The following is a 26,706-nucleotide window of genomic DNA, read 5'->3' as shown; positions in this document are numbered from 1 at the left end:
TTGATTTCCTGTTATGAGAAGTAGACAAAGAGATATGGCCAGGGATGGGCAGAGCTGTCTGCACAAGGGAAGAGCCTGTGCTTTCACCCCAGACTCAAACCCACCCTGTCTGAGGTTAGTGAAAGTTCAGTTCACTTTGGGGCTTTTTTCCCGTTATGTCTCCTTTTCGTGCCTTCCCGTGGGAGCTGGAAGGAGACAGGACAAAGCATTTCTTTCCTGCTGGCAACGAGCAGCCCTGAAAGTGTCACAAAAAGTTTGCTCTTGAGAGATTTCCAGTCTGAGGGCGTGATCTTGAGGCCCCTCCAGATGTGAGTAATGCCGTGACATTTTTAATGGCATTCACTGTAGCTGGTGAGAATTTCTTGGCATTTCTCTACAAGTGTTTTCCCAACACCACTCCTTCCTCACTCTCTTCTCCCCTCCATCCAGTGCATGTTACACATACACAGAAAAGGAAAGACTTCAGGTGAAAAAGATGTTTTTTTCCCAAAGCCCTGAGGACCTGGTGACTTTCAAGCAGCTGCTTGAAAAGGTTCCTCTCAGGAAGGGATATCACCCCTCTAATTCCATTTGCCCACAGTCCAGGACTGATCCTGATCCTGCAGCCAAGATGTGACCAAGAGATGTTCCATGGCATGAATTTTCCAGCAGGTCCCCAACAACACTGGAAAGGGATTAGGATGAATGTGGTAGCATTGCAACGTGTTTTGTGAAATACCACAACCAACACCCTTGTTTCTGTGAAGGAATATTTTCAGAACTGCTGGGAATTCCCCACAACATCAGGAGCCTCACTGGATCATCACTTCTCCCAGCAAAATGTTTCAAAACCTTCTATGGATGTAAATTTGCTCATTTGAATTTTGTGGGTTTTTTTCTTTAGAGAGACCCAAGATCTATGAAAAGGAAACAGATTTTGATAAGGTTGTGAAGGTGGAATTGAGAAGCAAACACAAAATCCAGTGCACAGCAGGTGGGAATCCCGAGCCCAGGATGGAGTGGAAGTGGCAGCCCTGCAGCCTCACAGACACCGTGTAAGTGACTTCCCTATGAATTGTTTAGTATTTCCAGTCTGGTTTTCTTTCCACTCCATCCTAATTATCTGAGCTAAAATCACAAGCAGAGTGAAGATCTCCAGGGTTCTGAGCCCAGCTGGCGTCTGGTTGTGTTTGTGCACCTTGTGTATTACCTGAATTGTGTTAAATAAGTTTGAAGTGACTAAAGATCATTGAATTTTCCTTTACCTTGACCAGCAATGCCCCTCTGACTTTCCCTAGCCCTGTTGAATGCTGTGACTATTTGACAAAGGAAAACCAGCAGGATTTGTGGGCAGAGCTAACACACCTTTTGCCCTGCAAGAGCTTTTTCCAGACAAACCTGCTGAAGGCTTGGCTTCCTTAAATCCATATGGGATTCATGGCACTTCCCAAGGGCTGTCTTCACTTGTGCATGCTGGGCTCAGGCTCCTGTGGCAGCCTCCTGTGGTGTCTCTGAAACTGGGAGAGGGAATTGTGTCTTACTGGGAGCCCTTCTGTGCTGCAGGCTGAGGTGTGAACATGCAGCAAAGTCACTGGGTCAATGCTGCCAGGGAGAACCAGGATGCCTTTGGAGATTTGCTTAAGGAGATATTCCCTTTGCTCCTGCAGCTCCCTGAGCAGAGGGGTCTGCAGAGAGAGGCCTGGGCTGATGCCCAGCACTTCCCTGGTAGCCCTGGACACGTGCAGGAGCCTGCACAATTCTGACAACGTCAGCTCCTCCCTGCAGTGAGAGGGATGAAATCACATTTTCCATACATTAAAAAAATGAAGACAGATCTAGAAAGCAATTGCTGGATAGTGTCTTGTTTTCTCTACTCATTTATTGCTGTGAATGGCAAGCCATGAGACAGGAAAATCAGGGAGAATCCTTCCCCAGGTGTTCTGTCCAGCACAAGGATGTTGGGTGATCCAGCCTCAGCTTGGGAGTGACCTGCTGTGCCTGCCCCAGGGAGGTATCCCGCAGTTTCACTGCTCCTGAGGGAATAACCTCAGGGATTTTATGGCTCTGTGGGCACTGCAGGGCAGCAGGAGGCACAGGGCTCTGCTTGAGAGGGGTTCAAAGAGAGCAGAGTGGAAATACCACATGGAAACAGGTTCTGCATCCTCTAGGAAAGCCACAGAGGTGACCCGAAATCTTTTCCAGGCCTTTCTGTCTAGTGGGAGAGAATTGGCCATGAGTGCTGAATTCAACCAGATCCAAACCAGTGACCTGGTGGAAAGGACCTCACATAACCCTTGTTGCATCTTTCTGGCTCTCTGATCTTATCAATTTAAATACAATTGCAGAGTGGCTCTGCCTCTGCTGGCCCCAGGGGCAGCCTTATCTTGCTCCAGCAGAAGCTGGGGGAGGATTCCTGTGGGAAATGACACAGCCCCCATTTCCTTCTGTTGTCTGACTTCCTCTCTCTCTCTCTTTCTCTCCCCCCACTCTGCCTCAGCAGTACCCTTTGAATCCCTGAGCACCAGCATTGTTCCTTAGAGCTGGGATGTGATTTTACTTCCTCTGAGCTTTTCCCCTTCATCCTCAGGACAGGATTGTGCCTTGCAGGAAGTCCCTCAAGATCTTCTAATTAGGCCCTTCTGAGAGCTGCAAACCCTCCCCTGGCCCAGGGTGTTGCCCCTGTGCTTTGTGTGGCTTTGGCAAAGGCAAGGCTGATTTATGGAAGGATTTTCTGCAGCATCAGCCCTTGGTCAGTGCCTGTAAAAGTCCATTTTACCTCCTGAGACCCCGTGGTGGGCTCAAAGCCTTTGCATTTATAGGAATGAGAAGAGCTGTGTCTCTGCTTAGTCTTACCAAGCTGAGGAAGACAGGAAAGATTTTGGCCCTGGATGGTGCAGTTGGACCTCCACATTATGTGTTCCACACTCTGCTCCTTGCCCACTTTCCCAAATGAAGATTGAAAAGTGTCTTGTGTGGAATGTGCAGCATTAAAGGAGCCTTCTGCTGTTCTATCCCAGTATTTATCCATTCCACTCCCTCAGCCCACACTTCCTGTTGGAAGCTGAGCACAGGCAGACACTCAACAATATCCACCTCCCCACAGTTTGGAGTGATTGGCATTTTGAATTTGGAAATATAACTTATCTTAGCCAGATAAAACTCACATGATTTAATTAATTGCCCAGTATTTTCCATTTCTAATCTTTACAAAGATTGGGGGGTTCATTGCTGGTCATGCACTGGTTTTGTTTGCCCCTGTCAAGGTGCTTTGTAAATAATTTGGAAATGTTGCAGAGAAGGAATGGAGGAATTTCACAAAGTAACATACTCCAGCAGCAACAGTTCTTAAGAGTATTTAAGACCTAAGATTATTGCCTAAGATTGACATTCTCTCACTCCAGTTCTCCTCCCTGCTTACCTTGAACCATCTCTGCTTTTCCACCTCCAGATGCAATCCTGAGGGGCCAAAAGTTGTGGTTTGGGAGAACACAGTCATAGGAAACAAGATCAGGAGCATCGAGAACACCCCCATGAGGCAGGGGGATAAACCAAAGGTATGTGTGGGATGGCCTGGGGATGATGTCAGGGGATGCTCACCCCCAGCTCATGGTTCCCAAGCTGCTGAGGGTTCTTTGCATGCTTGGAATTCCCCAGTGCTGGGATCATCCCAGATCTCTGCTCTTTACAAGTGCTGGGGTTTGGGAATGATGTCACCCACCCTATTTAAACTCTCCCAAGACTTCTCGGTCAAAACCTTCTGTGTCTCCCTCAGTCTTGAGAAAGTGTGAGAGTGGTTTAGTTCGAGGGATGCCGTGATGTGAACGCTGATAAGGACTCTGAGTTCATGAAACACTTGGAGAATTGTTGGTCCTGTCCCCCTTTGTCCTGCCCCTCTTTGTCCTGCCCCCCTTTTGTCCTGCCCTGTTTCCTCTACTCCCAGCAGCAGGAGCTGACCAGGTGTGTGGTCACAGTGCCACAGGTACCTGCTCTGATTTCCAGAGTGTGCAGGTCTCAGGTTGGAGGCACTTCCCTGGAACAATGAAGGAGAGAAAAGCTTCCTTGGACACTTCCCAGCCTGCTCCCCCTTCCAACAGCCCTGGGATCACCCTGCCTGTGTGAACTGCAGAGATCCCAGCAGGAATTACCTGTTCAGTGTCCCCCAGGTGCCTGTGGTGACACTGGCTGGTGTTCCACACGTCCAGGCTGGGAATGTGCAGTGGATTCAGGGCCTCCTGGCTCTGCTGGGCTCTGGCTGGGGTTTCCTGCTGGACTTGCAGGGTTGCTGGCTGCAGGAGTGGGTTTGCAGCTCCAGGTTTGGAGGTGGATGTTCCAGATGGTTCAGTGTCTGATCCTGCAGGGTGCTGGACGCTGCTGTTCCAATCCTGGTTCACCTTTGAGCATGGGAGAATCCTTGAGTTAGTCCTGTGCTTAAAGTTAAGCACAAAGCTAAAGTGCTCTTCTGGACTGGGTCCAGACTAAATCAGCATCTGGCAGGATCAGTGCCTCAGCCATCTGCTCTTTCTCAGGGAGACTTTCCAGTTCCAAACATAATCCAAACCAGAGCTCTGAAAACATGGAGCTTGGGCTGGGAAGGAGAAAATCAGTGTTCACTTCTCATTCCTGAGTTTTTCCATTGCTGGGAGATATTTATAAATTGGATTTATTTAGATGGCATAGTACCCCTTAAGCTCTGGCTTTAATGTATTCTTTAAGAATTTTAGAATCTTAGGTAAAAGCAACCCCCTAAAAGTGCTAATTATTCATAAAAATGGAGGTTGGTGACATTTACCTTCTTTCTTCTTTTTCTTCTTTTTTTAAGTTTCTTAACTTAAAAGAAGAAGTTTCTTCTTTTTCTAAGACTTTTTGGTTGCTGCATGGGCTGACAAGAGCTTTGAGACTCTCAGAGCTACTGTTTGTCTTCATATATATTATATATATATATAATCAGCTTTTACATATTTCATGATTAACGATAGGAGCTACATAATTTTATAATTTATAGTATACTTATTCTTTTTCTGCCTGGCTGAAAACACAGTCTGAGGTGCTTCCTATTAATTCTTATGTCCTGATTAAGATTTATTCAAATTAATATAACTAAATTATAGGAATCTCAGGTTTCACTCCCTGCATACATTGCAGACAGTTCCTCTCCTTCCCCCTTTCTGAAGTTCAAGACTCTGTGTTAATATTACAGAATATAATTTTTAAAAAGTGTCTGAGGAAAAAGTGTTCAGACTTTTCCTAGAGTTTCATCAGTCATTATTCCCACCAGGAATGGAACAGTCAGGAACCAGCCCGAGCCATTCCCACCATATCCCAGCAAGTAATTCACCTGCATTGACCAAGGAGATGAAAAAATAAAGATGCTGGAGCCTGAACTTTCAGGAACTGTGTTTGGAACCTGGGGTTAGCTGAGGCTGGGGATTTTCCTGTGGGAATGGAGCTGTCCCATGAGCACTGGAGTCTGGGCAGAAGGTGGAATTCATCTGGGCTCTAGGATTTGTCAGCACCCAAGAGTTCACCCTTGGGAGCTGAGGCAATAAAAGCTGGTCCAGCCACATGTGGAAACTTGCATTAACTGTTTAGAGTTTAAAAATATGGAATAACTCCCCTGGAATCACCAGATCCAGAAACTTGCCCAAAGCAAGCTGGCAGGGTAGCAAGCACAGGTTTTTCCAGCAAACCCCTGGTGCTCCTCGATCACATGAAGCTCTTCAGACATCTCCTGACAGAAGTGCCATGTAAAATTGAGCTCTCCTGTCATCATCCTCATCATGATTATTCCATGAGTATTCCACAGATAGAGAAGTGAATTGCACCTCCTCCTGCCTTCCTAAGCCTGAGTCTCACTTGTGAGGAAAAGCACAAGGTTATGGTTCAGGTAATGATGCACTTCAGTGAAGTTTTGGTCAAACAGTGGTTGAGGCAGTTGCATTGTGACAGTTTCATTTTCCCTGAGGTTTGGAGTCCACATTGAACTTCTCACTTTGGGAGTTAAAGCACTGCATGGCTCCTCTGAATCTGCTTTTTCACACCAGGTGTAACACCCGTGACTGCAGGAATTGCCTGACTTTTCAAGTCACAAGGAGCTAGGTTGCTATTTTATTTTCTTTCCTGTTAGCAAAATAACAAACTGGCCTGAGCTTGGGACCAGCAGAAGGGAATAGCAAGACTTATGCATAATTCAGCTCTCTCTGGGGGGTTCTTTTCATCTCTTTTCTTCCTTTCATGTCTATATGAGAGTGGCCAAGCCACGTGGGTGTTTCTGCTGGTGAAATTCACAACCACTCAAGAAAACTGACCCAAAAATGCCAAGTTTAGACCTCCTGAAGGAACAAAAAGTCTCTATTAGAGCAGTGGGATGTGTGTGGTGAGAAGTGCGTGAGCAGCTCAGCCAGGCTGTTCAAATCTGTCACTCCCAGGAGCTTCTCCAGCGCTGTCACGCCAGGCTGTGCCAGGGATGGGGACAGGCAGAGGGAGGGGGTTGGGACACAGCAGCCACTCCCTGGAGATCAGCCCAGGTGTATCAGGCACTGCCCAGGCACAGGAGCACGTGGAACTGTCCTCGGTGGGTCCGGTGAGAGCCTTGCCAGCAGCAGGGACAACAGAACTGGCCCTTTGTCTTTCCTGACCTCCTAAATTCACAACCACTCAAGAAAACGGACCAAAAAATGCCAAGTGTAGACCTCCTGAAGGAACAAAAAGAACAAAAAATCTACAGTCACTGGAGGAGGGAGCAGGGGGTGGTGATTGCTTGGGACTAGCCATGATTTACCCACCTGCTCCAGGGGCTGGAGGGTGATCAGTTCCTCCATCCCACAGTTAAACTCCAGTTAGCCCAGTCCCCAGCTCAGCAGCTTTCCTGACCTCCCTGTGCTGCCACCAGCTCTGCTCACTCCGAGGGAGGCACTGGCTGCTCCCCTTTCCCAGGGACAGAACACCCCCTGCCAGAGATGGGAGCAAAGCTGGAAGTTCTCAGCCAGCTCCCAGCCTTCTCTCCTCACTCATCTTCAGTCCATCCTTTAGCATGTTTTGAGTGAATGAACTCCAATCCTGGAGCAGGACTGTCAGGCTGTGCAAACAAGTGCTGTGGTGTGCCACTCAAGTGGATGGATTAGCAGTGAGCTGAATGCTTTCTGTGCAGGGTCCCTGCTGAAGTTCTGTAATTCCATCTCCCCGTAGCCACCTCCAGCCCAGCTCTGCCAGAGTCAGACAGCTGAGAAGTTTTCCACCCACGTTTTGCACTCCTCATCCTCGCCCACGGAGAGCTAACGAAGTGAAAGAAGAAGGATTGTTAACTGAAGCTCTCGGGTGGGGAGGGATTAGACAAAGGGAAGAGAAAGCAAGGAATAACAAGAGATATCAATTCATGCTGGCTCCAGCTTAAGAAAGGTCTCGTTGCTCTGTCCTTACTACAAGATGTCTTAAAACACTCACAGTGCACGGCTGGGGAATGTTATTTGGCTGCTTCTAAAATAACTTACTTTATCAGTTTGGGAACATTACATATGGACGTTATTGAACTATTCCATCAGGAGTTTTCCCAGCAGCAAGCTCTATTTACTTGTCAGAGCTGTTCTTCAGAAATCAGTCATTTTGTTCCTTTGCTTATTGAGCTTTAAACTTAGTTTATTCTTTCCTAGTAATTATTTATTAGCTAAAAATCCCTTCCTTGGGCTCGCAGTATTGGGTGGCCTTTAGGTTAAGTAATAGGAAATGGAGTCCTTATTTCCAAATCCAACCCAGGCAATGCAGCCTGGGATGTGTTTGGTATGCAGTGAGCTCCCAGGATCCCATCCAGCTCCCACTAGGAAGATGTCTCGACATGCCAATAATTTGTTATTAATTAGCCTTGTGCCAGCGCTGCCTGCACAGGAGCTGAGGGTGGGACAGCCCCTATGTCACTGCTGCTCACAGGGCCAGGGAAGCTGGAAACTGCACATTTCCAGGCTGTAAATAGTTCATCGATGGCATTTTCAGTGCAGAGACACAAAGGCGATTGCAGGTTTCACATCAATCATTATTCAGCTCAGCAGAGAGTGCTGTGCTCTGGGTCTTCTGAGAAGCAGCTGTGGGGTGAGGGGTGAGGCCTGCCTTAATCATGGAATCCCAGAGGGGTTTGGGGTGTGAGAGACTCAGAGACCCTCCAGTGCCACCCCTGCCATGGCAGGGACACCTTCCACTGTCCCAGGCTGCTCCAAGCCCCAGTGTCCAACCTGGCCTTGGGCACTGCCAGGGATCTAGGGGCAGCCACAGCTGCTCTGGGCACCCTGTGCCAGGGCCTGCCCACCCTCCCAGGGAAAATTCCTAATTCCCAATATCCCATCCATCCCTGCCCTCTGGCAGTAGGAGCCATTCCCTGTGTCCTGTCCCTCCATGCCCTGTCCCCAGTCCCTCTCCAGCTCTCCTGGAGCCCCTCAGGCCCTGGCAGGGGCTCTGAGCTCTCCCTGAAGCCCTCTCCTCTCCAGGTGAGCAGCCCCAGCTCTCCCAGCTTGGCTCCAGAGGGGATCCAGCCCTGGAGCAGCTCTGTGGTCTCCTCTGGACTCACTCCAGCATGTCTCAAGCTTTTCTACCCTGGCTGTGATTCCAGGAGTGGAAAATACTTCTCCAGGTGCAGGGACTAAGCACACACAGGGATTATCCCCTCAGAATTTTTCCATTATCAACTAAAGGTCCCCAGATTCTGGGAGTTTGGGTGCTCAAGTTAAAACCATTTTTTTATTAGGGATGGCATTTAGAAGAACAAAATCCTTATCCCAAACTGCCACTGTGACCAAACACACATTTCAAATTTCAGCTACCAAACCAACCTGGATCAGGTTAGTTTGACCACTGAGAACTTTATTTCAGATGTTGGAAAGATAACTGGGCTCCCAGGCTCAGGGATTTACCCAGGAGCACACAGCTGGAGTGAAAGATTGATACAAAAGAATTCCAAGGATTTGTCTTACAAGAAAATCAATCAAAATCCTGAATTGCCAGCTCTGGGAGCATGTGCAGATCTCTGCTGGGTGCTGTTGGTTTAGAAGTCACAGTCTGGAGGGCTCTGGGAGGTGCCAGTTGTGGGTCCAGGCAGGGAAGTGCCTGATCTCTGGTGCTCAGGCGTGTAAGGAGCTAAGATCCAAGTGCACAACAATGACTGGAGCATCCAAGCAAGAAAATTACTTTCTCTCTATTCCTCAGTAGTTTTTTTTCCCCTCAAGAATTTGTCCCCAGATTGTTTCCCACTGTCATTTACCATCTTTTTCACCTTCATATCTAGACACAACTGAGATTAGCTCCAATGAGGTCTCGGGATAGCTATTTGCTCTTTTTTTTTTTTCCTTTCTTTTTTTTTTCTCTATTTTCCCACTGCCCTGCCAGACTTTTCCTGAGTTATGGAGTTGGAGATACCAGCCTCTGTCTGTGTGTGTGCTCATGAGCATTTACCTCTGGGCCACCAAGCAGCTTGAGGCATTGCATCAGTGTTTAGAAGAGCCACAGTGTCACCCCTAGCACTTTGGACATGTCCCAAAATGGATATTTTATGATTTTGCCTGGCTCTACAGCATTACCCTCCACTTCCCAGCTAGAGCTGTTACTTAGGAAGACTAATTGCTGTTAAAAAGCTGTCCAAATGTATCCCCTCCTGTCCTCAGCACGTACATTTATATTGGCTTTTGCTCTTCCCAAACATGAAATCCTCAGATCCAGCAGCCATGAGGAGAAAGATGTTGGTCCTAATTCAGCAGGAATTCCAAAGTGCTGCTCAGGGCTCTGAACATGTGCTCCTTCCCAGCCCATGGCACCGGGCCACTCTCCAGGACCAGCACCAGGAGAAGGAGCAGGCTGCTTTTATGGCCAGGCTGATTTTATAGCCAAGGCAGAGCAATTTTCACATCATAAAACACTCAGGACTGCACAGCTCTTTCTGTGCTGGACACCAGAGGGAGTTGGCTTTGCTGCTCTCCTTTTTTACCCCTAAATTTGGGGGTTCCCCATTCTTACCATGAAAAGTAAAGACTTTTCCATGCAGCCCTTATTCTACTGCAAATGCTCACCATTAGAATGTCAAATGCACATGGGATCAAAACCTTTGGAACTCATTTCCCTGCAGGATTTAAAGTGCCAGATCTCAGCAAATCTTAAATAACTCAAAAAATTCATCCCACACAGCTCTAGATACACTCATAGGGCAGCTTTAGGAGGGGTAAAGGAATGTTTTGTGCGAGTTTAGTTTAGGATATTAAAAAGAAAGTCCAGAGATGCTTCTGTGCACTTCAAAGAGCTCTCTGGAGATAAGGACAAAGGGCCAGAGGGTGTTATAAGTTTTGATTCTCAAAGGCCCTAGAGAGGATGGCAAGGAAAGTGATATTTGTTCCAAATGTGAGGGCTCAGAGCTCCTCAGGTGAATGGCTGCAGGGGAAGCAGAGGAATCCTGCAAGCACATCTCTGTCGTGGTGGCTCAGGCCCTGTTTTCCAGCTCACACTCCAAAGGAATACAAGGAATAATTAAAGGCAGGATCTGTGGATATTCCTGTGTGAGCCTGAGAGGCTGCACCGTGACAGGGACAGGGCAGTGCCACATGGCTGGGCCTTGGGAGGTTAAAGGAGCTCAAGTTCTTAGGGACATGTTTGAGCTCAGCCCCAGGAGTGACAGAACCCCCTCCTTTCCTGATGTGGTGAAGCTCAGGACAAGTGCTTCTTCCTTCTCCATGATCCTCCCTTTCTGCATTTGCCAAGTGTTACAGCACTGGCAGCTTCTCCAGAGCTTCCTTCCTCTCTGAACGAGTCCTGTGCAGCTCCAAGGAGGGGTTTTGGAATCAAGGGGCTCCCAGCCCAAAGGGGCCACTCATTCCCTCCCTTCTCTGAGGGGAAAAGCAAAATGCTGCAATACTCTTTGTACTATATCCACAGGAATTACCTGCTTCCCATGAAAATGTGGATATTCCCCACATAACCCAGAACTGAAAAGCAGGAAAGGGAATAGATGGTTGTGGGACTGTGTTTGGATGGATCCTCCAGGCCCTTCACTTCAGCTTTTTGCTTGATGTTGTTACATGAAGACCTTGGCAGTTTCTCAAGAGGACCCTGTTTTGCATGGGTAAGACAGGGAAAAAAAAAGAAAGGGAAAGGTTTAGGAATGAGGAGGGAAGAGAATTAGCTAGGCTGAGATGACAAGAGACAGAAACCAAGTAGCAGCACGTGTCTGGGACTTTCACCCATTATTAACTAGAAACAGCTTTTCTACCCTCACACACACTCTGTCACCCTCAGAGCTATTCCTTGTTTTCTCTTTGTGGGCAGATCGTGAGCACCCTCACCGTGGAAGACAGCAGTGCCTCAGGAATCTATTACTGCGTGGCTTCCAACAAGGTGGGCGAGGAGGAGCGGAGCATCGCCTTCTACGTGTCAGGTAAGCAACACCAACACCTCCCCACAGGCAGGTGCTGCTGCTCTGAGCTCCTTGGGAGGCTCACGTGGCTGCTGAGTGCTGGTTCAGACTCCTGGCCATCCCTGTGTCTTGTTTTTTGGAGCACTCCAAATCCAGCAGTCCCAGGCTCCTCACCCCACCCAAGGCAGGTTGGACATGTCCAGGATCAGCCCCAATGGCCCTTTGCAGCTGCAGCTGCAGCCCTGAGTCCCTCTCTCTGTGCCTTAAAGAAACACTGGTGACATTTGAGCGCTGTCCTCAGGAAACCTCTGGCCTTTGTGGTGTTCCAGAGGCCTGGAGCCTCTCCCTGAGCCAGGAGAAAGTTGGTCTTCAAGGAAATCAGCAGCCACACAAAGGTGAGCAAGGCCAGGATGCAGCCCGGTCCAGCCAGGGCTGGTGGCACTGTGACATTGGAGCCCTGCCTGGCCTTTGCAGTGCCCTTTGTGCAGGGAGGAGGTTCTCCAAAGAACATAAATCCAAACAAATATCAGCTTAACCTTCCAGCACAGGAATTCTTTAGGAGTGAGATCAAGATCTACATCGTGCTTTCAGGAGAGATGGCAGTTCAAAAAGAGAGGAGAGTCCAGGGACAGCCTTGTTCAAGTGCTTACCCAGAACAAACTGAAACGTTTCTGTGCTCACTTTCTGGATGAGTGGGTGTTGGCTGGCAGGATCTGCATCAAAATATCGATTTTTAGAACAAAGAGTGCAGAAGCGTCCTGGAAAGTAAAGTCTGATTCTCACTGCTTGGTTCCTTGCCCATGAGCCAGATGGGAGGGCAGAGCTCGCTCGTGGCAGGGATCTGCACTCCTGTGCCTCTCCTTCCTCCTGGGTTGACTCCATTGCTCCAAAGGAATCCAGCACCTTTCAAATCCTTCCAGCCAAAAAAGGGCTCATCAAACTGTTCCCACTGGAGTTACACAATGTGCCAACAGAAAAATGCCATCCAACAATAATGAAGCAGGAGCCATGCAGGGGAAAGATTTCACCACCATTAGAGGTTACAGGAGACAGGAGAGGCTTTCAGCCTCCAAAAGATGTTTCCTGAAGTCCTAACTCTCATTTACCCAGGGAAATGCCCTTCAAGGTGCATTTTTGGGAGATACAGCTCAGGTATAAGAGGTCCCCAAGAGCCCAAGGCAGGCTGAAGACCAGCTATTAATTTTACACCTCATCCCTTCCAAGTGTTGAGTGTCCTGCTGGGAATTCTGCCAGCTGCTATGTCTGGGTGGGTTATCCAACTGAACACAGAACTGCCACACTTGGTGACTAAATCCAAAGAAATTAGCCACGAGCTAAGGTCAGATCCAAAGGGTTAGATCATCCCATGCACCTTGCACAACTCTGATTTATTTTAATAATAAAGTTATGTAGGTTTTTTTTTTTCCACCCACGGTGAGCTAATATTTAAATTTTTTTATTTGAAGATCCATCTAGCGATGTTTTGAGACACAAGTGTTTTAATCATGCAGTTTGAATGATGAAGGAAATGAATCACTGGGTGAAGTTACTGACAGTGGTTATGGTGGGAATGTTTCCATTCACCCAAGCAGAGCAGGAGGTGAACAGGCCTGAGAAGGAAAACTGGGAGTCTCCACCATTCTGGGGAAGAGGCAAATGCTGACCAAGCATGACTGGCTTTTGGAAGTGCTGTGTTTAAAAATAGTTGTGTTTATGGATTAGAAAGGAATGAAAACTTTCTAAATGTGGCTGTCCTGGAGCTAAACTAGGTCATGCTGCAGCAGTGAACAGCAGCAATGACCTGCTCTGGGCTTCCTCCACGGGAGGGTCCTCTCTGAGTGCTGCTCCAGCAGGGCCAGGCTGTGGGGACAGCTCTGCAGGTCATCCTCACACCTGGAACAGCTGGAGCAGCTCCAGGTTACTCTGCCCAGGAGTTTTCTCCTGTCTCAGTGTGGAGGGACATCCAGAGGACAGCCTGAGAGGTTCCAGGCAGAGGAAGCCCAACAGCACAAGGCTCTGAGCTGGTCACTTTATGATTTTAGGAAGTTCATTCTGTGCAGGTTGAACCTCAGGGCTGAGCTGAGGACTGGGGTAGAGCTTGAGAGCACACGAGCAACATGTGGGACTTTGGGGCATCTGGGAAGTGTTTGTAGCATTTCACAGTTCTCTGCAAAGCAGCTGCAAGTGTGGCACCCCTCATTTCATTCAGCAATTTGTTGATTTTAAAGACCTGCTCTCCCATTATCTCCTACCAACAAACAAGCTGCTGCTCCCTGAGCTGCTTTCAGACCTTCTGGCTGAATTGGGCTTCACTCACTTCTCCCTGGTAAGAAATCTGAAGATGACACCGAGGCTGAACTCCCTCAAATCCCTGTTCCACTGGGGCAGGGTTGAGATATTTTTCCCAGAGTGTTCCAAGGACGCTTCCTCAGGTGCTGTCCAGGCTGCTCTCTGGGGATGTGCTCACTTCAGTCTGATGTTTTCACCACCACCACCTTCATTTCAGAAAAATTAATTTATCCCTGTGGAATAATTGTCAGCAACCATTTTGTTCTTCCACTGCAGAGCTCCCACAAAAACTCCCACGGACACCAAAATTAGCACTGGGCTCTATTTTTAAATCATTTCTCTGCCAGCAGAGTTCATTTCATGAGGGGTCAGCAGGGTTTGGAGATCACTCAGAATCCAAACCTTATAAGGGGTCCAGAGTGATGAGAAATCTCATCATGCAGTGACAGCCCCTCCTGCAGATGTCCTGACTGTCACTGTCCTCTGCAGCCCTCTGCAGTCTCTCCTAAAGGGATTTATCCATTGTGTCCTGGCCCAACTCTTACTCCAGGATTTTTGTTTTGTGTCAATCCAATCAAGATCTGACCCCTGCCTGCCTTTCCCACCCCTGCTCTGACTCCAGAATTCCCATTTAAGCCTTGGGTGAGCCATCAGATGCTCAGAGATGTAATTGTCCACTTCTGCGGCAGCACATTTTTCTCTCTGTGCATCTCTATGAAAAATCCTGAGAGAGAGAAAAATGTGTTGCCACACACCTCCAGCTCCAAAGGACATTCCAAGCAGGCTGCAAACTCCCCAGTGCAGGGAAAAGCTGCCCTGGTGTCTCCTGCAGGGATTCTCTGCCATGGACAAGTGTCATTTAATGTCATTTAATGTCTGATCTCTGCTCTGCACCTTGGAAAAGGGCAGCTCTACAGAGCTGCAGGTCCAGAGTAAATCAAATTCCAGCCTTTGTCTGACTGCACCACATTCAGCAAAGTGGGATCCCACCCATCTGAAAACTCGGAATGTTCTGGGAATATAAATGAATTATGAGAAAAATAACAAATAATAACCATAGCCCTTTTTTCAAGGGTTTATCTGATTGCCAAAACAACTGAGAAAAATGGAGTTAAAGATTTCTAACCAAAAGAAAATACTGCATTTCCAGCAGGAGATAAAAATCTGCTCTCAGATAGCAGAACAATGGATGAGCTGGGCTGTTCTAGGATTTTGTGCCACTCCAAACCGCTCATTCCCAAGGTGTTGACAGGATTCCTGACAAGCACCACTGTTCCAGATAGAGGGGCTCCCCCTTCCCTCCATCCCTGTTCCTGGTGGCACCCCCCTGCCAGGCCCAGGGCTGGAATTTGGGTAAGAGCAGAAGTTTTGAATTACACAGATTATTGTGCAAAGCACAGGAAATTAAAAACAATTAATTCCTTGTAAATACAAATGGAGCCAGCCTTGCCTTTGATTTATGCTGCCTTTTTACCTCCCCCCAATGGCTCATTTCCCTCTTTTGCCATGGAATCCCACGCGGTGGAAAGGGAAATTCTCAGCTACTAAGCTGTAACACAACACCAGAGACAAATGTTTGGTGACTGCTGATAAAAGGGAAAAGGCCTCGTGGTGCATTCTTTCAGCCAACTTATTAGGAGCCTTCTAAAACACAGTATCTGTTCAGAGAAAGGAAGTTAATCACTGCTCAGGTTCAGGATTATGTAAGCAAAGCTGTCTGAGAGATGAACTGACTTGAAATGTAACTCCAAGCTGCACTCACTCCCCTGATAATTCAGGTAGGAGGAGAAAAGAGAGAGGACAGCATGAAAAGATAGAGCAGAGCAACTTCTTTTTTCCTCTCTTTTTCCTTCCACTGCAATGAAAATTAATGAATATTCTATTGGAGCTGAAAGAGCTGCTTGAAAGGCAAACAAGATGGGAGAGAATAGCACAGGTTCCGGCTAAAAATATTCAAAATGCTAAATAAAAAATATCAGGAGAAGGAATGATAAGAAAAACAAGCCAGGCCTCTGCTCCCAGAATGTTAAGTTGGTAGAAAAAAAAAAAAAAACCCTGGCAACTTTCAAGTCCAGCAACAAAGCAAAAATATGGAGCATCCTTCAAAACTCAGGGCTTGGGAATGGACACATCCCATTCATTGGGAATTTACACCAAAATGCTGCAGCCCAAGCTGTGCCATGCCCAAGGCAGGCTTATCCCAAGGGATGCAGCACTTGTTCCATGATTTGGCTGGAGAGATTCAGGAGATGTGAAATGCTGCTCGTGCCACAGCCCAGTGTTCTCACTGGCTCTCAGTTTGCCTGTGTGGGGAGGTCTGGGTGGCCTCAGACATTTCCCCTGTGTTGAGAAGCAGGATTTGGGCATATTGGAAGCACAGGACATCCAGAGGGAGTAGTGTCACACAAGGCAGCCTGAGCACACAGCTGGCATCAAGAGAGAGCAACTGAGCCTAACAACACCCTGCAGAGAGCAAACTGCAACTCCAGCACAAGGAAAGAAGAGAAAAATAACAATTTCCACAGCTGTGGCCTGAGGGGATCTCATCTCTTTTTGGATCTTTTGTGAAATATTTCTGGTGCCAGTCTTTAAAAACCATGAAGCAAAAGCTCATGGGTTCTACTCCAGATGACTTGGGAAGAAGAGAGACTTTTTAATCATATCTGAAAGCTCCTCCAGGGCTCTGTATTTTATAGAATATGTGCTTTATTATAAGGCACATTGGTTATTTCGGCAGCCTCACTATTTCTGCTCAGCTGTAGCTTCTGCAGAACTTTCTGCAGTGGGAGCCCCTGGCCAGATTCCAGGTGGGATTTGCAGATGGCAAGTGCAGTGCACACTTGTTCTGCTTTAAGTCCTGGCCCTCTCAAAGTCCCAGCCTGCTCATCCTGGCTTGAGGAAGCATCTCACCAACAGCTTGGCACTGAATCGTGTCTCAGATTTAGGGCAAACCTGTTCCTGTTCAGAAGGTGGCCCAGAGTGAGCCCTCCCAAGGATCCCATCCCTGGTAACATTGATAAGAGGTTCCTTACAACTCTCAGTTGCTTGAAAATCCTGACCTAACAGACAGCAGAATAATTCCAGATCACTGTGGGAATCCATGAACTTTCAGTCAGGTGGATAGATCTCTAAAATTAACAAAACCCAAAGGCAATAAAGTATCTTCCAGCCCCAATTTACTTGCAGGTCTCTGGCAGCTACTGCAGGGCAGGCTCTGGCGTTCCCACTCAGTTTTTCTTGTTTTCAAATGGATTCAGTTTGCCACTTCAGGAAAATGGATTTTTTTTTTTTTTTTTCTGGAGTGAAAAGTTACTAAAAATATAGCAAGAAACAGCTCACTCTTTCATGGCTAGGTCAGAGTCATGACTCAGAGTATTTCTCTGCTAATTATAAGGGCCTCAAGGACTTAGACATCATTAGATCAGTTAATCCATCAGTGATCAAGTAAATATCCAGCATTCACATGTGATGAAAATAAATATTGGCACAGTTGGAATAAGAGAGAGTTGAGGAGACTGTTCAGTGGGGAAGAAGGTGTTGCTCCAGAGGGATGGGAATGGGTTTCTTTATTCCTCTGCAATTAATACTTTCCAGCCCTGATTGTGGAAAGGGAAGAGCTCACAAACACATTTATCTACTTGGATAGAAACAGCTCCTGATTAAACTCTCTCAGTCAATTAACTCCTTCTATTTATAAGCTTTCAACTCATTACTTGGAGATGGGCTGATTTATATTGCTGAGGGCTGGACTAGCACAGGTTAGTACTAGGCAGTGAGAGGAACTTCCACTTCCCTAATTCCCAGCTCCAGTGCCTGTTTCCACATTTCCATGACGGAGGGAGCTGGGGGTGTTTATCCTGGAGAATAGGAGACTCAGGGGTGACTTTATCACGCTCCACAGTTCCTGAAAGGTGGTTGTGGTCGGGTGGGGTTGGGCTCTTCCTCCAGGCAGCATTGACAGAACCAGAGGACACAGTCTCAAGCTGTGCCAAGGGAAATATACGTTGGATATTAGGAAAAAAATTTGATGGAAAGAGTGATAAAGTTCTGGAATGGCTGCCCGGGGAGGTGGTGGAGTCCCAATCCCTGGGTGTGTTTAACAAAGCCTGGATGTGGCACTGGGTGCCAGGGTTCAGTTCAGGTGTTGGGGCTGGGTTGGACTTGATGATCTTGAAGGTATCTTCCAACCCAGTCATTCTGTGAATTCTGTGAATGTGCCTCATTAAACCTGGCTTCTTCCATTACTGATGGAAATTTGACCCCCAAGTAACAGCCTGGCAGTCAAAGATCTCAGCTGGGATTTGATTCCAAACACGTTTTCCCTTCCTCCTAGATGTGCCCTCTGGATTGCAAACATCCTCCCAAGTCACAGCCATCGTGGGGAATGACGTCCAGCTGACCTGCCGGGCCTCCAAGTACATCTACACCCACCTGGCTTGGTACTACCCCTCCTCAGAGCCGGCTCCCAGCCACTCTGTGGTCAGGAAAATGGACAAATATTCCATCTCTTTGACCCTGCTCATTCCCAACGTCACGAGGGAGCAGAGTGGCCTCTACAAGTGCCGAGCCCAGAACCAGCAGAACAGCACGGACACACTGGAGCAGCACAGCCAGCTCCTGGTCAGAGGTATGTGCCAGGGGAGAGAGGCACTGGGACGTGTCCTAACACAAACCTTGTGTCCTGCTCTGCTTTGGTTTTGTCATTTCTCTGTGTGGATCAACAGCCTGACATGGAGAACGCTCACCCAGCCACTGCTGGGTTTGGATAAAATATTTGAGATCACATAAAGGTGATTTCAGCAGCATTTCTCTTCCCAGCTCCATGCTGGGTGCAGATTTAGAGTTGAGTGAGGACAAAAAGCATCACCCACCATTTACTGAAGCACAACTGTAACTTGGGATGCTCACCCCAGATCTGTATGACTTTGGTACCTAGTCTCAGCTGCCAGGATGAGATACCTGAACAGATTTGGACCCAGCAGATCCCAAATGTCCCAAATGAGGAGCAAGTGTAAAATCAAATGACATTTATTCTGGGTAAGAGGGATGCACTTTATTATAACAATTATTTTCTTATACCCAAGCCCCTAACTCTTTCATTTCACTGAGATCCTCCAGCCTGGTTCTGTTGGCTGTGGGAATACAAAGGGCAGGACACTTCTGCCAGTAGGAAGTTACTGAAAATTAGTGAAGTTTCTTCTGCTTCAGAGTGAAGAAGGTGGGTGATCATCTCTAAGCCTCCTCAGAAGACAAAATGCTGCTGGCATGGGGAATGGATAGATTTATTAACCACCTTCCAATGGTGAAGAAAACAAAAGCACAGAACTGGAGAAGAACTGAGACACACAACAGCAAGTCAGGGAGCAGGAGCCAGAGTGCTTCAGAAGCTGAATTAGCCAGGGATTTTCAGAGTGGCTTCTCTGGCTCAGGAGGCACTGCAGGGTTTGTGAGCACTTGGCACTCAGCACAGCCCAGTGCTGCCTTCAGCCTTGGAGTGAACGAGCACATTACCTGTGCAGCCTCCCAGCCCCTTCCCTCCACACACACAGATCTCAGCCACAGCCCTGTGGCTGATTCCAGACTGGGAGGTGATTTATCTCCAGGCACACACAAACATCTCCCTTTTCCTGAGGCAGAGAGGAAGGGAAGGAGTCTCACTCAGCTATTGGGCAGTGATAATGGTTTGGCTGGTCCCCAGAGCACCAGGGCCACCTGTGAGCATCACCTGCTGTAAGCCACCGGCCTTGCTTTGCTCTCTGTATTCAGGCACTTCCCTTTCCTCTCCCCTGGCAGATATTTTTATTCAGCCAGTCAGATTTCCACCTACACACACACCTACACGGCACAGCTATGGGAAAAACATATCTAGACTGTGAATACATCCATGGAGAACTGGAATCAGGATCACATTCTTGTGAGGATGACTGGGGTCTGTCATTTGTCTGGCACGTCAGGCAATTCTTGTGGAGAACACAGATGGAAGTGCCCCTCCAATCCAGCTTTCCTTCCCCTATTCAAACATTTTATATGTTCTAATGCCCCTCATCTTCTGTCCTCACTGCAAGTTTGGGGCATATTTTATGCTGTGCTTATGATTTTATTAATTGCTGTCCTGCATCCTTTATAAATGAACATAAAGTGTTACCATGGTTTGTAGTAAGGAGAAAACTGCACTGCTGATGGAGGATAAAGAACCTTTAGAACTGTTTCCTCTTTTCCCCCTCCTTTCTCCTTTTTTGCCTTCACTCTGCATGTGCACCGCCCACTCCCGGTCCTTTGTTTTCTTCAGAGGATGAGGAGTTGGAGCTGCAGCCAAACCTAAGCTTAGGCAGTGTGAAAATAAACCAAATAAACTCACCCACTCCTCACAGAAACTTTGGGGGGGGTTGATCAACTGATCAACCAAACCTTTGCCACATCCAGCCCAGAGAGGCCGTGCAAGGAGGGGAGGTGAGGGAAGGGCCCCCCAGACCTGACTGGGAGCTCTTTTCCTTTGTGGCTGCAGCGAAGGCGGCGCCGTTCGTGATCCAGAACCTCACGGACCTGGAGGTCAACATCAGCGGCAAGATCCTGCTGGAGTGCAAGGTCAGTGGGACCCCAGAGCCACAGGTCACCTGGAGGAAGAATGGCTACCCCATCTCAGCAGCATCAGGTGAGGTCCTGCTGCCCAGAATTGTTTGGAATGTGGGATAATGGACTGGCAGGGCCTCCATGACACAGCACCTACGACTGTGCCCATGACTCAGGCACACACACACAAATCCAAGGATGCTGGAGGGGTCTCCAGCTTGGACTTTGAGGTGAGAGGAAGCTCCCGTGCGCAGAGCCAGCCCAGCACACATTGGGATAGCAGTGGGAAATCAGGGAGTGCTGCTCAGGCTGCTTGTGTGGGACCAGAGTTTGGGCACAAAACTGAACCACAGGGTGCACCTGAGGTCTGCCAACACAGGCCTGAGCTCTCAGCTGTCCTGGCCACGATAAACTGCAGCAAAGTCACCTAGAAGAGGGGTTCAGGGCATCCCATGGTGGATGAAATGTCCTTTATTTCCCACAGCACAGTGATGGGAATGGGATCTCAGCTCTGTGGGATAGAGCCACCATGGGCAGGAAGCCTCACTCAAGCCTGCAGCCCCTCACCTGAGCCCAGGTGCCTTCCCAGCTCTCTGCCATGGAATCATGGGATGTGCTGAGATGGAAGGGACCCACAGGATCATCCAATGTGGCCCCTGGCCCTGCCCAGACCCCCCAGCAATCCCACCCTGGCATCCCTGGCAGTGCTGTCCAAAGGCTCCTGGAGCTCTGGCAGCCTCGGGGCTGTGCCCATTCCCTGGGGAGCCTGGGCAGTGCCAGCACCCTCTGGGGGAGAAACCTTTCCTGATCTCCTACCTAACCCTGCCCTGGCCCAGCTCCAGCTGTTCCCTGGGTGCTGTCCCTGTAACAGGGAGCAGAGATTGGAGCTGTCCCTCAGGAGGATGCTGAAGAGTGCACTGAGGTCTCCCCTCAATCTCCTCCAGCTGAACAAACCAAGTGCCCTCAGCCCCTCCTCATAAGGCCCCTCCAGAGCCTTCCCCATCCTCGTGGCCTCCTTTGGATGCTCTCTAGTGGCTTCAAGTCTGTTTTATATTCTGGTGCTTGAAACTGCACTGGAGATGAGGCTGCCCCAGTGCAGAGCTGAGTGTGTCCTGAATCCTCCCATAAATCATGGAGAATCCCATGTCAGTAGCTGGTCCTGTGACTTTAATTTTGCAACTTGGACTAGGTAGGAAATCTAGGATCATCCATAATTCAGATCAGAATGTTCTGAGAGAAACTCTTTACAGCTACTGAAATTTTATAAATAATTCTAGAGGGACAAGCATGTAACTCATCCAACCAATGGAAACATAAATAAAATATTTGGAAGAAACACCTCAGGGTAAATATTTCAGCACAGTGCATGGCAAGTTGTGTGCAGTACTCTTGTTAACAATGGGATTCACAGGCAGAACACCCAGAAATTCAAAATATCCCTCCCTTTTGGATTGCAAGCCTGACCCGTTTCCCTATTTCTACCCCAATCATCCCTCAGTGAAACAGAAGAACTCTCAGTGCAGTACCACCAACCAGGAAAAATGAAATTGGGAACATTAAACATAGAGAAGTCTCTCATAGATCATATCTAGGCAACCTCTCTATTCCCACTGCACCTGGCTGCCTGTGAATCCAGGATTGCTTCACACCATTATTTTTCCAAGAAGTGCCTAACTTGAGTTCCATGTTCCCCATGTCTCATCCCTTCCCACAGCCTTCAGTAATTCCACTGAGTTCCCATTTTTCCAAGTGTATCTTCCTGCTATCAGACACCAATCCTGCATCCCTTTGCTAATTTCTGGATTAATTTCCAGGTTCTACCCACTCTAAATCAACAGCCACATTTGCTGTTGTTTAAATGATGCCAAATAATATATCCAGGTATTGAAGTGGAAAAAAAAAGTCAGAGAAAGGTTACCAGACCAGGAGGAGCCCAGGGTTAAAATGTGTCCTCACACCAGAGCCTGCATGGATGGGAGCTCACTTTCAGCTCTGTCTCCTGAAAGCATTATTGGCAGGCAGATTATTGTGCCAACATTAACCAAAATGCCTTGAAACAGGAATTTCCATGGAAAACAACACCCTGGTGATTGAGAGAGTGAAGAAAGATGACGAGGGGCTCTATGAGTGCCAGGCCTCCAACGACCTGGGCCAGGACAGCACATCAGCCTTCATCAGAATCCAAGGTGAGCCAGGGCTGAGGGCATGCACAATCCCAGTGGGCTCACTCAGGGAGTTTGGACACATTTCCAACCTGGTTGTACATTGACCTGCAGGTTCTGAGGAGAAATCCAACATTGAGGTGATAATTCTGGTGTGCACAGGGCTGGCTGCCACGCTCTTCTGGCTCCTCCTGACCCTCTTCATTCGCAAACTGAGAAAGGTGAGAGAGCTCCCATCCTGCACAAAGGCTGGGATCTGCCCCAGCTCAGTGTAACTGCAGAGCTTAGGGATAAATATTTGGGGCAGATGGTAGAAAAACTGGGTAAAATGTCCCTCTAAAATTCAGTCCTTGGTTTGTGTTGACTTCTTCAGATAACCCTTGCACTTGTGAGGTTTCCAGCCACTTCTGTGGAACTATAAAATCTGGCTCCTCCCTCTTTATGAGTCAAACTGGCCTGTGAGAATAACAAAAAATACCCTAAAATGAGGGCTTGATTTCAGCACTTGACTTGAAAGGATATTAAAGAAAGATCCCAGGCTGTCTGCTCTAGAAATGAGCTCAAACCACACAGCTGATTTGATCTCCTTGCTCTTTTTTCACCTCCCTTTTGTGACTCAAGAAGTAAACTTGCAGTAAAGTTTCAAGGAATTTAGGTCAGTTTTGCTGAAACAAACAGCAAACAAAGGCAATCAACTCTCTGCTCTGCTCTCACCAAACTGCAGTCTCAGTGCTGATCTTCAATATTTGAGTAAAATTTCCCCTCCTCTTGCAAATACAGGGATTAAATTCACGTTTTCATCCTTAACCTCAGCTTAACAGAGCAGTGAATAACACTGAATTTCCTTTTACATTTCACTCCTGTGCAAGTCTGCTCACAGAACCCACCCAGCCACAATTTCTCACTTTAGCAGCATCAGAAATACCATTTTCCAGCAATTTTAAATTGCAATAAGTTGCAGCCATGAAGTGGAGAACTGTGGAGAATCTACACTGCAGAACAAAACACGGTGACAATGCCAAAATATGCAGGAGGAAGTGCAGCTCCTGCAGTTCCCATGGAAAATCAGTGATTTCCTTTGGCTGATCCAGGTAGATTTTGTGTTTCCCAGCATCAATCAGTGCCTCTTCTCAAGAGCCATAAGTGGCAGCCACACACAAACATTTGTGTCTCACCTGTAGAACAGAAGCAGGAAGCTGCAGTGATGCATTCCTGGCTCAGAATAAAAGTGCCTGGAAGGCAGGGAACTCCCCAGGCTGCCAGACAGCTCCCTCCCTTCGGAATTGCAGCGTAAATCCCCTGAATAATCTCTCCCCGCCCTGTTTGTAGCCCGATGCCACAGATATTAAAACAGGATACCTGTCAATTATCATGGACCCAGAGGAGATGCCCCTTGATGAGCAGTGTGACCGCCTGCCCTACGACAGCAGCAAATGGGAGTTCCCCAGGGACAGGCTGCGCCTGGGTGAGTGCTTTGGGGTCACAGCTGGGGGGAAGGATGATCCCAAATGCTTCCCAGTGGCAGTGGAGCTGTTGGATAACCCAGCAGGAGCCTGTCACAGTGCCAGGGTACTGCCACCCTTGGATCTGGGATCACAGAGTTCAGGGTCAGCCTGAATGGAGGGTGAAACGAGGGATTTGGAAAGACTCTGTCAAAATAGCTGCCACCTCTTCTCCTTGGAAAAGGGAAGCCAAACTCTTGACAGGGAGGAAAGGTACCTCCAGGTACTGTCCCTGCCAAAAGTGTGATTTCATTCCCATGAAGGAAAAAGGAAAGTGAATTTTCTTTTGAAGAAAGCTATCAATTCATCAAATAATCACTTCCTTATCAACCATCAGAACTCAACTTTGAGCTGTAAAAATCTCTCATGGAAAAACAAGCCACATTTCACTGCTCAGTTCACTGGCTGATGGAGACAGAAAATGCAAAAAGCTGGCTATGTTTGTACAGCAAAACTGTAACATCTGTGTGCACTGAGGAGTGCAGGGAAAATGTCTGTATTTGTGTGCTCTTGGTGCTGCAGCTGGAAAACATGGAAGGAGGAGAGGACAGAATAAAATCACAAAATCTGAGATGATGGTGGGATACAGAAACTGGCAGAACCAAAAAGCCAGACCCTGGGTCGGAGCTCTCAGAGCACACCAGGTAACACAGGCAGGAAAATCCAAATGAAAGGGAAAAGAAAGAAAAGCTATCACCCTAAATTCCATTTAGTGCAGCTTTTCTATCAAATCAATGTCAATAACTGAAGGATAAAAGGGCTGTGACTCCCTGAGTGCCTTGCTGGCTCTCTTTCATGAGAGATCAAGGTGCCACAATTAACCCAAGCTCTGCCTTCCCTGGGCTCCAGGACAACTCCAGGTAATGTTTGTCCCCTCAATCCGTGTAGGTGTCAGCCCTGCCCTCAGTGAGTGCAGTGATTTCCCCTCCTCTGTTCTCTCCCGTGCTCTATTGCATCCAGGCCATATGGATAGAAACCCCTGCATATCCATATGCTGCAGGATGTGATTCAGGCTGCTGTGACTGTGGCTGTGCACTGTGCCTGGTTCTCCTGCACAGCTGAGGTTGCATGTCCCCTCCTGGCTGGTGCAGCTGGGCTCACTCTCGACTCTTGCTTCTCTAGGTAAAACTCTGGGTCATGGTGCTTTTGGGAAGGTGGTGGAGGCGTCTGCTTTTGGCATTGATAAATCTTCAACCTGCAAAACAGTTGCCGTAAAAATGCTGAAAGGTACAAAAATCCCTCTGAGATCCTCCCCACACTGCTCAGGGGAGCTGGGGGCAGCGAGGCCACAGTGCTCAGCTCGCTGTGTCCTGCAGGGAGTGGGCTTCCATGTGGGATCAGCCATGGTGGAGGGATGCAAGGGGAGGAAATGGCAGCAGCTCCGTGCTGCACTGCTGACTGAGGCTTGTATTCCTCAAGGAAGAAAAGAGCAGCTTCCAGCTCTGTGGGGTGAGGAGGGAAACAGATTATGGAGTGTAATTACACGAGATAGCCCGAAATTGGAGCTGAGCCTTCCATCCCAGCCTAGCCAGATGTAGAACAGTTCAAGGGGCTGGAAAAAACCCCAGTGCCAGGGGAGTAAATTAGAGGCATCTTGCTTGCAATTATTGAAATGAAGGGAAGCTTTCCCGTTGGGTGGAGGGAAGGAGGGACCTCGGAGCCTGTTCTTGCTCACAGAGCCTCGGCGCACAGTGCACACAGCGAGCAATGAACGCATCAGCCACAGGCTGCCTGCTTGGGCAGGGCTTGGGGCTGCTCCTGAGGGGGATTCCAAAGGCTCAGCTCATGCTGCCACAGCCCTCACGACTCCATCCTGCTGCATGACACCATTAACCCCTGCCATGCCACCAGCCAATGACTGCTGCCATGGGACTTGGCTTCTGCTGCCAGCTGCCTCTCCTTGTGCTCTGCTACTCCCATCTCTGAAATCACAAAAACACCCATTTATCACCTCTCTGGACCTCCTTCAGGTCTGGTCTCCCCTCTCTATTTTCACCCTTCTGACCATCTTTTCTCCTGCTGTTGTATCTTCTGTTCCATGCCCATTTCCAGACCCCTGAAATCCCCTAGAACTCCCTGATTCAGACATTCCCATCTCCATCAAAACGTGCTGCCCTGGACAGCTCTGGGGTTTCATCCCTTCCATGCTGTGCTTCCCGACTGATGTTCATGCCAGCTCTGCCCTGCCAGCACATATTCAGCAATATTTGGCAGATTCTCCATCATTTTACACCTCCCTCACCTGTGGAGGCAGCTGCCTCCTGCTCTGGTCTGCCCCTCCCCAACTAACGTGCCCATAATTCATCACTTTCATGAAGTAAGCAGATTCTCGAGTGTCAGTTAATCCATCCAGGGAATTAAAAAGGCTCTGGGGATGCCTGCATTTCTCCCATCTCCATGCAGTATGCTCGGTTCTGGTCTGGATTGAAGGCTAAAATTCAATGTGCAGAATTATCTGAAACACTTCTGAGCTGGCTGCATCTTCCAGCGTGTGCCAGGGGAAATCAAGAGTGATACCACCCATGGACACACCAAGCACTATTGGCTGAAGGAATCTTGGATTAGCTCCTTCTTTATGACACAGTTTGGAGAAAGATGATGGGGAATTCTACAAACAGATAAAGAGGTGACATCTGTCACACCAAATGATTTGTTGCTTAACTGTTTCTTCATATTTAAATCTTACAAAAGATGATGCAAGGGCAGAGGCAACAGGTCAAAGCCTCTCCTGTTAAAATACATCATGGAAGTTTTGGAGAGAAGGCTGGGAAGATAAAGCAGCACCTGAACAACCTTCTGGTCTGAGGGTGCCTGCCTTAAAATGTCA

At 48.1% G+C, this 26,706-nt stretch overlaps 1 protein-coding gene and 1 long non-coding RNA gene across 3 annotated transcripts in view; one reads left to right on the top strand and one right to left on the bottom strand.

Moving 5' to 3' along the window:
• Positions 1–26,706, bottom strand: part of LOC128814227 (uncharacterized) — a 152,721-nt gene that overhangs the window by 12,805 nt on the left and 113,210 nt on the right. The window contains exons 4-5 of one of the 2 annotated variants that reach the window (XR_008439309.1): positions 4,125–4,370; positions 1,378–1,496 (exon numbers count right to left, since the gene is read on the bottom strand). This is a non-coding gene — a long non-coding RNA (uncharacterized LOC128814227). The remainder of the gene's footprint in view (positions 1–1,377; positions 1,497–4,124; positions 4,371–26,706) is intronic. The other variant, XR_008439310.1, reaches the window with a different exon arrangement.
• The window catches only part of LOC128814223 (vascular endothelial growth factor receptor kdr-like), a 125,104-nt gene that overhangs the window by 67,731 nt on the left and 30,667 nt on the right, over positions 1–26,706 (top strand). The window contains exons 10-18 of the mRNA XM_053989846.1: positions 884–1,034; positions 3,428–3,533; positions 11,269–11,377; positions 17,979–18,272; positions 20,151–20,297; positions 22,276–22,401; positions 22,492–22,598; positions 23,707–23,842; positions 25,002–25,106. Of these exons, the coding sequence (XP_053845821.1) occupies positions 884–1,034; positions 3,428–3,533; positions 11,269–11,377; positions 17,979–18,272; positions 20,151–20,297; positions 22,276–22,401; positions 22,492–22,598; positions 23,707–23,842; positions 25,002–25,106 (1,281 nt within the window). The remainder of the gene's footprint in view (positions 1–883; positions 1,035–3,427; positions 3,534–11,268; positions 11,378–17,978; positions 18,273–20,150; positions 20,298–22,275; positions 22,402–22,491; positions 22,599–23,706; positions 23,843–25,001; positions 25,107–26,706) is intronic.

Source organism: Vidua macroura, chromosome 14 (assembly GCF_024509145.1).
Source record: "Vidua macroura isolate BioBank_ID:100142 chromosome 14, ASM2450914v1, whole genome shotgun sequence".
Classification (NCBI taxonomy): Eukaryota; Metazoa; Chordata; class Aves; order Passeriformes; family Viduidae; genus Vidua; species Vidua macroura.
Note: the sequence above shows the minus strand (reverse complement) of the source record. Positions and strands in the feature narration are given on the sequence as shown.